General features: G+C 30.9%; 1 protein-coding gene across 4 annotated transcripts in view; it reads right to left on the reverse strand.

Annotated features, from left to right (window-relative positions):
• The window catches only part of LOC111633037 (WD repeat domain phosphoinositide-interacting protein 2-like), a 75,953-nt gene that overhangs the window by 3,123 nt on the left and 56,409 nt on the right, over window positions 1–16,421 (reverse strand). For 2 of the 4 annotated variants that reach the window (XM_023377562.1, XM_023377561.1), the window contains exon 11: window positions 15,600–15,653. The exons of the other annotated variants lie outside the window; for them this stretch is intronic. In XM_023377562.1, coding sequence (XP_023233330.1) covers window positions 15,600–15,653 — 54 coding nt within the window. The remainder of the gene's footprint in view (window positions 1–15,599; window positions 15,654–16,421) is intronic. 4 annotated transcript variants of the gene reach the window in all.

Genomic DNA, 16,421 nt, shown 5'->3' on the forward strand with positions numbered 1-16,421 from the left:
AAGAAAAAACAAAGTTTTTATATTTTATACTGTGACAAAAGAAGAACTACCAAAGGAAGTATGCAGATTTGTCCAGTATTTTGTGGCATAACCAGAGCTTCTGATCACTGCATCATGTCTACACTCCATTGAACCAACTAAGTTGTCTGGAGGAATACAATTATCAAATGATATCAAAAAAGAATGGTAGATATGTGTTTGAAGGAAAAAGAAGACCTTTATTGAAATTGATAAAATCTTTAATATGCATAAAACTGTTGTCACGAAAGTGGTAAAGTGTTTTCAAATATATGGGACCATTGTTTCTGCCAAAAAGTCAGGTAGACCGTGAAAAACAACACCACAGTTTGATAGTTTAATCAGGCATACGAGTGCAGCCAACCCTTGTTTGATTGCTTCACATAAATGTGAAGTGGGTAACCTAGATATAAGCTTAAGGACTGTACAAAGATGTTTGACTAGTTTTGAATCACATGGGAGATGACCAGCAAAGAAACTACTCATCTCTGCAAAAAGTTTGCACATGAACACATCACTTGGGCTGAATAAAAATGGTCCAAGGTGTTATGGAGTGATAAATCTAAATTCAGTGTTTTCTCTAGTGATGGTATACGATATGTCAGATGATCAGAGAACATGAGATATGACCCAAAATACACAGTTCCTAAAATAAAGTATGATAGTGGCTGCATAATAGTATGGGAATGTTTTTCTACAAAGGGAATGTGCAATTCATAGAATTAATGGAATAATGGATCAAACCATTTATTGGAACATATTGCAGAGTCAAACGCTTCCTCATGCATGTTGTTCAATGCCAAGGAAATGGATCTTCCAACAGGACAAAGATCCAAAACATACAACAAATTTGGTAAAGCAATGGTTTTAACAGAAAAGTGTGAATCTTATGACATGGCCATTCCAATCACCAGACCTAAATCCCATAGAGCAGCGGTGCCCAACCATTTTATCGCCGCGGACCGGTCAACGTTTGATATTTTACCGCGGCCCACTGAGGGGGGACGTTGATTCGTTTATATTTTAGATTGATTTAATTTAATCATTTTAATTTAATTATATTTAAACATGCCTTCAAAATAAAATATAGTTACACCAAAAATGAACGTTAAATCAATGAGAACCCTGAGCTTGTTTCTTTGCAACAAGACGGTTCCATCTGGGGGTAATAGGAGACAATGACACCCGAAGTGTGTTTCTTATGTCCAGTTTATTCCGTTGTTCCGTCGTCCATTAAAAGTCGCACAAACCCGAGAGAAATACACCATAGTAAATAAAATGGAAATACCAGTAATTTAATGTTCCTTGGGCGGCCCGGTACCATTTGATCCACGGACCGGTACCGGTCCGCGGCCCGGAGGTTGGGGACCACTGCCATAGAGAATCTTTGGGGTGAAGTTGAGTGCCGTATACACCAGCATACATATTTGAATCCGGATGAATTATGGTATACCATTCAAAAAGCATGTATGAAACTCCCAAATCACTGCTTGACAACTTAGTTGATTCAATGGAATATAGATGCAATGCAGTGATCAGAAGCTCTGTTATGCCACAAAATACTGATATTTTGTCCTAAAAATACTGGACAAATCTGCATACTTCCTTTGGTAGCTCTTCTTTTGTCACAGTATAAAATATAAAAACTTTGTTTTTTCTTTTGTAAATCAGATTTAAAATAAAATCTGTTTGATTCAATTGAGTATTTTGACTTTTTTTTTGTGCTTTTTTCAACTATCACAATATTAATTATGTAGTAGGTGGTAAACAAAATAGAGGTTGCATTATTAAAACATATGTCAAGGATAGCTCTACTTTAGGCCACTACTCTAAATAAAATAATATGTATATACACCTAAATGTGTATATGATATTATTGAGAGAATCAAATGTTCAAAATGGCAATAGACTGGACACATTGCTAAAAGACAAGACAACAGATGGATTACAAATATCCTAGACTGGTACCGAAGAGGGATCAAACACCCAAGACAAAGACCCTAAGTATGATGGAACAATGAAATAAAGAAAATGGTTGACGTAAATTGGAAAACCAAAGCATTAGACAGGAAAAAATGGAAAAGATTAGAGGAGACCTTGTAGATTGATAATGACTGATCATGATGATGACCCGAATGACAATCTAAGTTTCCCACAATCGTAGCCCAAATCAAAATCATATGATACATTACATGCCAGATGATTTCTCCTTATGTGCCACTTTGGGCACACATGCCATACTGTACCCTATGACTTATAATTGCCAAAATATAATTGCATCAATACCCTATATACAGAAGTATTCCTGCCAAATTTCAAAATTTTTGGTCCATTTTCTTCAGATATAAATCAAAATATAGAACAACACTCACTTATGTACTAAACTTTTTGATTTTTTGGAAACAGGAAATCTTAAAACATCAAGAAATGCAAAAAATCCAGAAGGTCCAAATTACAACACTTTCCCTCTGTTATTTTAACAGTCTGGGAATTAGTATGTTTTCAGTGTGCTCCATTTTTGACATTTAAACTATAACAGTTAATATTAAAACTACTAATTCAAAAATAATTTGGAAAAAAAAAAATTCTTAAAAATCTGATCCAAGTCAGAAAATGCACATTGGATGATTAAATAGTTGTAAATACAATATTTAGTTAAAAATAAGAAAGAGAAAAAGTAAGAAAAAATAAAGATATTGCCTGTTAAATTCATATGTATAAAATTAAATATTAGCAATACAAATAGAATAATTTTTATTTTAAGGTAAAGCATGCTAGAACAAAACAGGCCACTCTGTCCATCTTAATGAGAGAGCAACTAATTAGCTATGCTGTATAAATTACCAGATAAGTTGTTAATATCAGAGGAAGTCAAAATCTCCTGTGCATAGAGAATAAAGAAAGAAGACTAATCATTAATAAATTTAATTACTCATTCTCTAAATACAAAGAAATTTTGAATCTCTTATATTTAAAACTTTCTGGATCTTTCTTCTATGATTATAGATAGTTAAACAACTTTACATGGTTTTCTGTGCAATGAACAATCACACTGTTTTCCTGTAGATCATTTGAAATGCTTCCATATGCAACTGCCATCTAACCTGTAAACTTCCTAAAGTCATCTTTTTCAATTTGTCAAGCATCTTCTCACACTCTTACACTTACATTGGACCACTCATCCAGCAGGCATTGCAGACATTTCCAAACTCCAAGTATCTTCATATGTTGCTTACATAGACATTGTTTGAGAAAGCTAAATCAAAAGAAATCCATAGGGTTTACATCAAGACCCTTCACAAGTATCTTTATGACAAGAACAAATGTAATTCTTAGCCAGCAATGTAGATCTTACATGTACTGATGTGTCTTTTTTGAAGTGTGGAAAGATGCCCAATCATAGTATACATGCATTTTGTTTCTGTAAATACCATACAGTTATGGCACATGTTCAAGTAAAGGCTCAAAACTCAGTCAATACATTCTGAGTTTACCGTGACATTTTCTGATGACTTTAACCTGGTGAACTTCTAGTCAGTGCAAACAACTATAAAGTTTTTCTTCAAAACTTTAATTGGGCTGAAATTTAAAAAATTATAGACCTATAAATTCCCACTGTTGACTGTCTGTCTTTCCTTAATCTCTAAAAAGGAGTTACATAGATGAAAACTAAAACCACATATGGAAAGCTTAAGATCAGGAGGCCCCAATTAACTATATACAAACTTTTAGTGCAAATTAGAAGCCATGTTATTCCAATTAAAAAATTTCCCCCCAAAAGAAGTTAGAATAGAGTTATGCCGGTCACATATGTAACAGGAAAATATGATGTACAGGAGCAAGACACTAATTTCAGGTAGAGAGCATATATTTTAAATTAAATAAATTAAAAATATGATTAAAAATTGCAGCCTGGCATTGTGACAATGTCACAATAAATATTTGCTTTTTTTCCAATTGCCCAATTTTGTGAAACTATTTTATCATCTCTGATAATAAATTTGACACTATCCATTGCAATTGTCTAGATAAAAGTATGTTTAGGTTTATTTGTATATGGCAACATGACACACAGGTGATCTGCCAAGGGGATGCCTCACAGGTCTTTTATGGAAAACTGGCCGCGATTTAGGTATTACTAATGTGAAGAAAGCCCAGAAGACTCCACCTGGTGTGAACCCACGACAAATTGGCAGTGTTCAGTGGTTTTATCCACTCGGCCACTAGTGGGCTTGGTAAAATTAGATTTTGTCCACAGTCACCATAAACCATGCCATTCCAGCAAGGTACTTTTTGTACAGGTTTCTATACACTGTCTTTTCTTTCTTTTTTTGTGGGCCTTTGGCATCAACATAATCTGTTTTTTCTATGCTTTTTTACACAAATATCATGATATATGATCTATCCTATTGTTCTCTGAAACATCTGCAATTTCTTCATAATTTCATTTTAATTTCCAATCAGTTCTGCCACCTTTTAAATATTGTGTATTGTCCTGACAGTTCATGGATATGGTTTAGAAGGTCTTACTTGTTCTTGCGTTGCAACCAGTCTCTTCTGGCCACGCAACTGATTATGTTGGAAATAGACTTTAAGCCAATATAGTAACTGGCAGACAATGCTACTAAAACCCAATACATTATATAACTAAAGCCAACCACTGCCATATGTTAATGGGGCTAAATAATGCCTATAATATTCAATTTTACGAGCACTATGATGGCTTTTCTTTTCTGCTAGACTTATTAAAGTATAGCGGAAAAGAAAAGCCGTCATAGAGCTCATAAAATTGAATACAGCACTAGACAAGAAGAGTATTACAGAGGCTATAATATTCATAAATTACCAAACAATTTGATACTAGAGGGAGGCGGTACTATCAAATTGTTTGGTAATTTCTTAATATTATAGTCATTATTTAGCTCAATAACATATGGCAGTGGCTGGCTTTAGTTATAGTAATTGGCATGATAGATCTAAAACTTTATCTTTCATGGGACCATACCTTCTGTGGAAATAGCTAGTGGGTCAATTAATAAATTAATTTAGACATTTCTAATAAAAGCAGCCTGTGAATGTTGTTTTGCATTAAACTGAAATAGAATATTCTATGATTCAAATACTGTATATTCAATTATAAGTAGCATTGTGCATTTAATCTAGGCTATTTTAGAGTGTATAAATAAAGTTATCTAACACTCTGAACAACTCTCTCATTAAAATGAACAATGACTTATTTCTTGTTTTGTAACTACATTTTGCATAATCTTATTTAACTTGAATGAAGAATTAAATGACAGTGTAAACTGAATCTTAATACACCTGTATAAAGGGCAGTACTTTGATGATAAGAGCTCCAACAGCAATATCTGTATCAGTTCAAATAACCTCTTCAATTGAAAGGTTTGAGAAGACAAAATTGTTTTGTATAAAGACACATTAAGAATATATATGACTTTGCCATGAAATAGTTGTCTTCAGCTATAGTAATTTGTGAATAACTGTAAGCAATATTGTTAACACTATATGGAATTTTGAAAACAACTAAAAGCTTGAAACCATACTTGGATGAACAAGTCATTTGACTTACCAGCATGAGATTGACCAGCTCTTCTAATTTTCTTATGGCTTTCCATCTTATGAAATCAGATATGTCTGAGATGATTATTTTCATTAACAACAGATACTTTTTGCATGATTCAATAAGAAATAATAATCTCTACTCTACTGATTAAGTGGATCATTTTATTTGCAGTTGGATAGCTTATTTTCAAATATAAATTGTAAAAAGGATTTACTATGTGCTTTTTCTTTCAAAAACTGTCTTACAAACTTTCATTTTGAATGTAAAGTGTAATAATATGATAAATTTTATTAAAATTTATATTGTGATTATTAGTTTTTTCTTCTTAATAGCCACCACTAGTGTTAGGTTTGATGACTTTCTACAAATTATGTAACTTTTCTACTATATTTTGACTTCAGAAATCTCTCTTTAATAATAAATCTACTTTGAACACTACTTTATAGCTTATCTTTTGATAAAATTTGAAAAATATTGTAAAGGATATCAAAAAATTTCTGCCAGCTTTTAAACCTCAGAAGTTCTGGTTAAAATGGAAAAGTATTAACTTATCTCTGGCTTTCTTGAAAAATATTACATATGTAACAGATAGAAAAGTGAAAATAAATTAACACACTTATTGGTATGTATGTGGTGATATCATTTTCTCCTAAGGACAAGATGCTTTAAATTCAAATTTCCTTTTCTTCAGCATTATTTACTCCACTTTTTATGGGTTGCTGCCTTTTCTGATTTGGCTTCACTTTATAACTGGATATCCCTTATTTGGTCAACCAGCCCTCTTTTAATCTAAACATAGGTTTAGTCAAAATCATCATCTACAACAGCAACTGGCAATTCTGTGTCATCTCCAACAGTAATACCATGTGAACTTTTCTCTACTCACTTAATAAAAACGTTTCAGAATAATTAATAAATATAGTGAGACAATGGATTTAGTATCCATGGATTTATGATTTCATTTAGATTAAAAAACTTTAAAGTTACAATAATTGGCTGGTTTTTCAAATTGTAACATGTACTGGTATAGTTTATAATCAATCAGCCACAATCAATAATGTTTCAGCACAAATGTTTTAGCTATTAGTCAGTCCAACTGTACAGTCAGTCCTGTCAGACTAGTTAGTCCAGTCTGTTGTAGTCTGAATTTACTCTAAAATTGTTAAATGTTAATAATTTTTTTTCAATCAATCATCATATTTTGAAATAAAATAAAATATAAGAAAATTGGATATCTTAATAATAATAAATTTTGAACTTGAAATAATTTATACAAATAAATAAGTATTCATAATGTAGATTAATCAGCCATGTATTAAACTGTCAAATTAATATAATGATGATAAGAAGCATTAGTAAATAGTAATTCTATTCTCTCTCTCAGATTCAGACTGATGATCCAATAAGCTTTCAATAAAATTTTGAAAGATGGCTGTAATTTAAATATATAAAATGTTTTGGAAATTGCTAGATTTGGTTAGTTCTGAATAAGATATCCAAAGATTGACTGTTTGAATCTGTCACTTGGCAGTTACAGTTTACAGCATAATAATACATTTTAGCAAAATGATAGTTTATTTTTCTGATTTTCCAAAAATATATATTTTCTATTAATATAAGAGTTCTCGGAAAGTAAGCAATAAAAAAAAAAATTAAAAATATAAAGTTTCTAATAAAAGTCTTTGGATAACCAAGCTTCAGATAATTAATTTTTAACTTAACTGAGATTCATCTACATGTCTTTTTATTGCATAAAAACATATAAAAATGTTTTCACTGAATTGTAGTCTTTAATTTTTGATTAGCAATGTTTCAATAATATAAAAAAATTATCATGATTGATTAGACATTGAAAATCTATCATCAAAAAGTGAACTATAATAGATATTCATTCAAAATTATTTTAAATATTACATATATCAATAAAAATAAAATGTTATATAATTTGTTAGAATAAGCAAAAGAAAGATAATCCTTTGATAAAAATTATATTGGGTTGTGTAATTAGCTCATTTAAAATTTCATATAAAAAATTTATAATAGAAAATACAAAAAACAGTCCAATCACTAAATCAGTCATAATATTTTATATATATAATATATAGTAGATTCTGCTTAATTGGGCTACCATTTAATTGGGAAAGCCATTTATTTGGACCGAAATGAAGAGAACAGAAATGAATCAATATACTTAATGTAAATTTGGGACAGTGATAACTGTAATTGAACAGAAAACTGTAGATGGTGTATCTCTAGCTGCATCACAATTGTCGGTTATCACAAATTTTGCTATAGAATGGGTTTAAAGTAGAAAATGATATTCTATAGATATTCTTTTTGAATTTGCTAGACCTAAAAGAAGTTATGTTGGAATAGAAACAAAGTTATTTTGGTGTCTGCTTGATGTAGTTCATTTACCCAAAGCAGTTTGAATTCTACAGGAGGTTTTATATGTGTTGTTAGCATACTTTTCCCAAATATAGACTTATCACACTGAATTAAACATGAAACAGAATGGCCTTCAGACACAATATGCAGAGTAATTCTATGTATTTATTTTACAATATGCATTTCAGACATCAGTTCCCTCTTCAGTCTTAATACATAGATTCTTTTATTTATAAAATTTGAGGGTTGTATACACACTAGTAAAATTTCACAATAAAAACCTCCTAACATATATACATATGCAATAAAACTCTACTAAATAAGATCATTTTAAAACAGAACATTTATTAGAATGAAAAAATTTTTTTACAATTCAACATAACCTCCAGAAAAAAATTGATGAAAGCATAATGAATTCACATTCCACAAATATATTCTAAAATAATTTACAAAATGCCCATCTGGAATGTCCCTCATATATCTGCATGATGTTTAAGAGGAATGTTCCAAATACAAGTAGGGGCAGGTCGGGCAGTATTGGACAAGTGTTGTTTCTAACATTTGTTGCAGGTGGCAGAACCTGTGGACACCAGCATGTCGGGTGAAGAAAGAAAGTTCAGATATTTAGTCAATCAGCAGTGTTGTTAACACAAGGCAGAAAATTTGGATTTTTTAATATTTCAAGTGAACGAAGATAACTTCTGGTTGTCATAGCTTGTCTAAAAGTGAGTAAAGTTGTTTTTTTTTGTTTATTGTTGAAAATAACATTTATTGTCCTTAAGTTGTAGGCCATAAATCGAAGCTTACTAATACATATGTGGTAACCAATGTTTTGTTCCATGATGTTTCTTGTTGTATCAGACAGAGGTGTTGTGGGTTGTATCAGAAACAGTTTAAGGTTAATAAGAATTACATTCTCATGGAATGTTTTTGTTTTGCAGGACAATATGGGTAAACTATGGCAGAGGTGGGAGGAAAAGAATATGAAAGATGCTGTAGAAAAAGTTAGAATGAAGGAAATGACAATTAGGGAAGCGAGTGAAAGATATTTTGTTCCCAAAAGCACACTAGGAGATAAAATAAAAGGTCTAAATAAAAAGAGACAAAGAAAGAAAACAGTAAATAAATCAGTTCAAGAGAGGAGGAGGCCAAGAGACTCACTGCATCATCTGTGGTGAAATATTTGAAGAAGACTGGATTCAGTATAGGCTTTGTGAAGGTTGGGCTCACAAAAATTTCACCAATCTTGAAGGAAACAATTTGTTTTATAAATGTGATGTTTGTTTTACCATGAAAAAAAAAAAAGTAAACACAGAATGCATTTGTCTTTAAAACAAATTGTTAAATTTTCAGACTGATAATTTTTTAATTTTTCTCATTTATACTACTTTCTTATCATGTATTAACTTAGTTTTACAATCTGTAATTTGTACTTGATTATAAATTTCTCAAAAATAACACTGATTAATAATAAAAAGTTGTTTGTGAAACCAAAAAAGTAATTCTACTCTTGCAGAATTTTTTCATGTCCAATATAACCCTCCACAAGTAAAATTGAAACAAATGTAATGACTGTAAAAACTGTAAAAAAAATGATTATTTTTATCTTAACAAGTTTTACGAGGTGTTTTTATAGAACAATGCAGTTTTGTTTGGAATGTAATCTGGTACAACTGAGTTGTAAAAATATTTTATAATATAGGACAGGGATCACCAAACTACAGCCTGTGGGCCAAATCCAGCCTGCCAACTGTCCCACAAATGAGCTAAAATATAATTATTTATATAGAAATATCATAAATTGTAAATAAACTTACTATGTAGAAAAAATTAAAATAAGTGTAAGTAAAAATGCCAAAATTGGTCCAATGTAATTTTTGCATCTGACAGTAATATAGTTTTTAGGAAAATCAGTGAAATAAAAAATTTGGCAACTTTGGATATAAGAACACTTTTTGAGTAAGTACCTGCAATGAAGTTTCTGAGAAAATCATTTATGAGCTTGCTGATCATGTTTTTGTATTGGTAAATAAATATGTTGGTTGTTTTTGTTTTTTGTGTATTCAGTGTATTGTATTGAACAAAATGGTTATTTGCCGCCAGCCGGATGGCCGAGCAGTCAAGGTAGCAGCCCACTGCTCTGGGGGACCCGGGTTCAAATCCGGACAGGTTGATAAATTCCCAGGAAATTTTCAGAGGGTGGTCCATCTGGATATGTCAGGCCCTGTCCCTCACCATCCGACCGTGCCATTGTGGATCTGGCCAAACCCATAATCGGCTTGCTAAAATAAGCAGGCCCTCTTAGTGCACACAGGGCCAAAAAAGTTAAAAAAAAAAAAAAAATGCAGCCCGCACTCGTCACTCATCAAAAATGTAGCATTTGAAGCTTACGTGTCCGATACTACCAAACCTTCTCCTATAATTATTGACAGATCATGTTTAATTAATGCAATTAATATTTTAATGTTTCCAACAACTTAATTTTTAAACATGTCTGAGCGTCAGATAAATTGGACTAAAATATAGTTTAAAATACTATATTCTTCAAAGAATATTTGAATGTCTTAAATAGATTCTCATGTCTTTGCACAGACTATTCAAAAAATCAGAATGTTATATCTGTACTTACTTTTACAATTTGGAAAAACTCTCTAACTTGGCAAATCCTTTCCATGAATAATCTTATTGATAAAAATGTATAAATATAAACATAGTATGATAAAAATGTATACAAGTTACAATGGTCAATCTTATTGATAAAAATGTATACATTTATACATTTTTATCAATAAGATTGACCATTGTAACTTAAAAACATAGTATGAAATGATTGTTCTTATATTTATTTACTTATTTTTATATTTTGTATTGATGCAAAATAAACAATAAAAATGGAGTCTGTTAAAAGTGCTTGTAAAAATGAGAAAGAAACAGTGCATGTTCAAATATTAACAAACTGGAGCATTAGCATGAAACATCATACACTCTCTTCCAGCAAAATAATATTTAATTGAAACAACAACAAAAAGAATATTTTCAATCAATCATTACATTAATGATATTCTAAATTTAGAATGTTTTTAAAGGCATTTTCCATTAATCTCATTGTATTTGAATGCTTAACCAGTATATCAGAAAATGTACTTCTTTATATACACAGAATTATTATTATACACTAAAAATTAAACTTGTAAAATTTATAACAAAAGATAAATGCGATCTCACACTAAATACGTACTGCAATAAGATATGTATATAAAGGATCATCTCACACTGAACTATATACCATATTTACTCGCATATAAGACGAGGTTTTTATTCATTTTTTACTGCTTCAAAACTTAAGTTGTCCTATACATGTGAACAAAGGATTTTTGCATTTTTCAATCATTTTTGTGAGTGTGTATTTGCATTTTTTATCGGATGCTCTCCCTCTGGTGTTTAGAAACAAAAGTATTTTATTTTATCATTTCAATCTTGCTTGTGTATTGTCAGGAGTACAGATGAATAGTAATAAGAAAAGCAAAGGTTTTGAATTGAACTCCAAATTGAAATTCCAAAATCACATATAAGTTTTAATCCATTCCCATGTAAAAACAGATGATTATTCGGAAATCAGAATTCAGAGAAATTCATAAGTGTAATCAATGGAGAGTGAATTTGACTGTTAAGAATTAGCAAAGTTAGCAAAGAATTAGCAAAGAATTAGCAAATTAGTTAAGGTTCCCGATTGTCAAGCTTTACATAAACAAATTATGTTGTCGATTTTACAAGATTTTTCCTTAAAGTTTAAAGTTAAAAGCAAAACAACTCAAGGATGACATCATCAGAAGCTAGTATATGTCAACTTTCTGACTTGAGAGAGTGTCAACATACACTTTCTCAGAGTCAGTGATGATACATTTCCTGCAACTTTTAGTCACCTCTAAGATATTTGCTACTTTGAATATGAAGAAGAATGGCTGATTCCAGTCAGTCATTGCCTGTTCTTCCAACTGTTCAGTTTACTGTGTCTGTGTGCCTTTCTGGATTAGTGCTCTTCTATGCCCGCCGATTCTTCATTCCTCTACTTGCTGCTTCTCTCATGAACTGTTAACTGAAGGACTACATTCCAAAGATCCTTAACAGGGATTCTAGTTGCAGATTCTGAGGTATCAAAAATTTGTAATCTCTCTCTCTCTCTCTGCAAAATTTAAATACCCTGTGTTGTACCAACTTTCATGCCATCTAATAAACGTTTAAGAGTAGTAAATTGTGTCGAGTGACTCCTTTCCAACCGAATCTTGTCATTTCCTACTCCAGCCTCTTACTCCTAGTCTCATATGCTAGACTGTGTTTTTGCCATCCAGAAAAACACTCAAAACTCATGTAGTAGGCATAACCTACCTAGTGTCAGAATTAACACACTATCATCACAAAGAAACATACAGTGGTGTCAGAAGGAAAGACTAGTAGAATCTATCAGTGGTGCCAGGATGTCACCTGGCAACCCTTACATTGGTGTTTCTACCTTCTCATTTTTTAATATAATATAGAGTAGTGATCTACAAAATGGTGCTAATTTGATCTAGCTTATGCTGAAACTGGACCAAATTAAATTGCCATAAAATTTTGTTCACATCTGACCTAGATTTCCAAAATATCAAAATGTCATCAGTGTTTATCAGATATATAGAATATCAAATAGAAATTCTTGTAGCATTTTGTTTTCCAGCAAGTAAAATATCAGTTCACATAAGTCTTCTGATGGGGGCTATCCATTGGAACACCAAGTATTTGCAAGTCAGTCTGAATACTAAAATTAAAAAATGAGGTTTAGCAAAGAAAGTGTATTACAGTAATCCATCTTCAGATATTAATCTGATGATGGTGTGTGTAAATGTCACAGTTAAATAAAGCATTTTTTAGGATACAAAACCAAGTCTCTAACATAATGGTTTGAAACACTGAGAAGAAATTGAGCACAATGATGTGTNATACATTTCCTGCAACTTTTAGTCACCTCTAAGATATTTGCTACTTTGAATATGAAGAAGAATGGCTGATTCCAGTCAGTCATTGCCTGTTCTTCCAACTGTTCAGTTTACTGTGTCTGTGTGCCTTTCTGGATTAGTGCTCTTCTATGCCCGCCGATTCTTCATTCCTCTACTTGCTGCTTCTCTCATGAACTGTTAACTGAAGGACTACATTCCAAAGATCCTTAACAGGGATTCTAGTTGCAGATTCTGAGGTATCAAAAATTTGTAATCTCTCTCTCTCTCTCTGCAAAATTTAAATACCCTGTGTTGTACCAACTTTCATGCCATCTAATAAACGTTTAAGAGTAGTAAATTGTGTCGAGTGACTCCTTTCCAACCGAATCTTGTCATTTCCTACTCCAGCCTCTTACTCCTAGTCTCATATGCTAGACTGTGTTTTTGCCATCCAGAAAAACACTCAAAACTCATGTAGTAGGCATAACCTACCTAGTGTCAGAATTAACACACTATCATCACAAAGAAACATACAGTGGTGTCAGAAGGAAAGACTAGTAGAATCTATCAGTGGTGCCAGGATGTCACCTGGCAACCCTTACATTGGTGTTTCTACCTTCTCATTTTTTAATATAATATAGAGTAGTGATCTACAAAATGGTGCTAATTTGATCTAGCTTATGCTGAAACTGGACCAAATTAAATTGCCATAAAATTTTGTTCACATCTGACCTAGATTTCCAAAATATCAAAATGTCATCAGTGTTTATCAGATATATAGAATATCAAATAGAAATTCTTGTAGCATTTTGTTTTCCAGCAAGTAAAATATCAGTTCACATAAGTCTTCTGATGGGGGCTATCCATTGGAACACCAAGTATTTGCAAGTCAGTCTGAATACTAAAATTAAAAAATGAGGTTTAGCAAAGAAAGTGTATTACAGTAATCCATCTTCAGATATTAATCTGATGATGGTGTGTGTAAATGTCACAGTTAAATAAAGCATTTTTTAGGATACAAAACCAAGACTCTAACATAATGGTTTGAAACACTGAGAAGAAATTGAGCACAATGATGTGTTCATTTCCTGTTAGTGTAATCTTTTTTTAATTTAGCTAACAACTGAAATGAATCTTGGATGATGTACTCATAGCCATCAGTTCAATTGTTCACAAGACAAGATCACCAACAATAGCCTGGAGATGTATACATAACCTGTTTGTCAACTACCTTAAAGGCTGTGATTACATCATCTAAGATTTGTTAATATGGTTATTTTAAATGATTTTAACTGCAGTTATCAAATTACTTTAAATGAAATTTCAAATAAAAAATAAAACAATTGAAACTATTAAAAAGAAAAATTGATGAAAGTTCTTCACTTAAACAAGTGATAATACCAAGTAGCTAAAATAAACAGACCTTGATATTACATTTACATGTTTACTGTAATAGTAACATCGTAGTTTGCATTGCATTTACTATTTTTATTATAGCATTCGAAAAGAAATGCTCCATTATCTATTTGCATCAACAATTGGTCAATGGAGTACTTACTTTCAAATCTTCTGGTTGCAATCAGAGAATACAGTATCTTGTTTTTTTATATTCAGATAGAGTGAAACCTGCCGAGATTATTCACACAATAAAGCAGCAGTATGACAAGATTTGTTTGAGTCTTAGCAATATTTACAAGTAGAGTAAATAATTTAAAGAATGGCATACATCTATTTATGATTCCAAATGTTCAGGTAGACTTTGACTTCAAAGACTGATGTCAATGTTCAGTTAAATAAAAACATGAATTATCATGTCTAAATTGATGAAACTGTAAATACAATGAATATGTGCCATGGTTCAATTTTCTCAATCTTCTAAGAATTGTTAAATTCAAAAAGTTTGTGTAAGTTGGATTTCACAGGAGTTGATGGAAAGTAAAAACAAAATATGTGTTTTGGGGGTTATTGGAACCATTTGCCTTACAATCTTGATCTAACAAAATAATATTCATCTTTTTTAGGCCATTTAAAGCAATTTCAGCACAGTGTTGCATCAAAAGTTTTCATAAAATAATTCAAGAGTGGCTGCATACAAAAATCAAAAGTTTCTTTCTTTCTGTACAAAATACAGAAGCTTGTAAATTAATGTATTAAGACCACTGAAATCAGATGGTTTTGATTATACAGAAAAGTCACCAAACAATCTTGTAAGTTTCAAAAATATTTTCTTTTTACTAAGTATACTTTTACTTTTTGACTTTTCCTAATATATTTGAATATTTAATTCATAAAACAAAACTTTATTTTTCAGTTTTTTCTTTTCTACATTTTGTCTTATTCATTTTGCATTTTAGAGCTTAAATTTTAAAGCTGTACTATTACAAGAATAAAGAATTATATAAATTTTTGTAATTTTATTTTAACTATATCAAAGAATTACTTTCTTTTGGCTTAATTTATAAAAATAATGTTATTTCAATCAATATCTTAAAATTTGATATAATAATTTCATTTGTGTGTCAATGAGATTATTATTTCAAATTTTAAGATAATATATTAAATTTGTAGAAGAAAGTAAGAAATTTTATGATAGAGTAAAGAAAAGACATAATACACAACAGACAAGGCTCACACACCTGAGGAGGACCCAGTGTCAGCCCCTCGAACAGCTGCAGCATAGCTTGTAGCCCCTGCAGCCAAAAAATAAAAAAAAAATTAGTCCGATACTTACTTTAATATTTCTTTGATTATGTTTATTATGTAAAATTATAAAATCTCTATAATTTACATAATATTTATTTATTTAAAAACCTCCTCTTAGGTTACCAGCCTTTCAAGGAACAACAGACAACAGATTAGAAGAAAACAAGATTATTTCCAGCAGCATCACTAGGTTTGGTCACCCTTGTGGATCTCTTTACATAACAGACCATACAGAATTCTTAGCAATGAATTTTGTCTATATACTTATGTTCTTCATAAATTGTAATTTCTTTACATTACTTAATGTAGTGACAATAACAAACATATAGCAAAATTAAAATGCCATCTTTAAGTTACAATATCATATGAACACACTACATGTATTTACATTTATTTATTTATTTATTTTTATAATTGTACTATATTTGTAAAATAGAAAATATTTTGTATTTTTCATTGAATTTGTTAATAATGACAGCTCTGACCAGAACATATTAGTATGTACAAAAAGTAAATTAGTGTAGATTTTAGCATTTTAAATGCGTGGATACATGTAAGTTGGGCTTACAAAAAATGCTTTTGCTGTCATAATCAGTTACCAAGGTTATTAAAAAAATAATAATAATAATAAATTTTAGCTAAAACACTGCAGAAAAATTTTATACTCATTTTGGTGTCACCTGGAGTGGTCCACATCCCTTCCACATCCTCCTAGTGATGCCACTGTCTATTTCTATTATTTTGTTAATTTAAGA

Source organism: Centruroides sculpturatus, unplaced genomic scaffold, assembly GCF_000671375.1.
Source record: "Centruroides sculpturatus isolate CEXI.00-Female unplaced genomic scaffold, Cexi_2.0 scaffold770, whole genome shotgun sequence".
NCBI lineage: Eukaryota > Metazoa > Arthropoda > Arachnida > Scorpiones > Buthidae > Centruroides > Centruroides sculpturatus.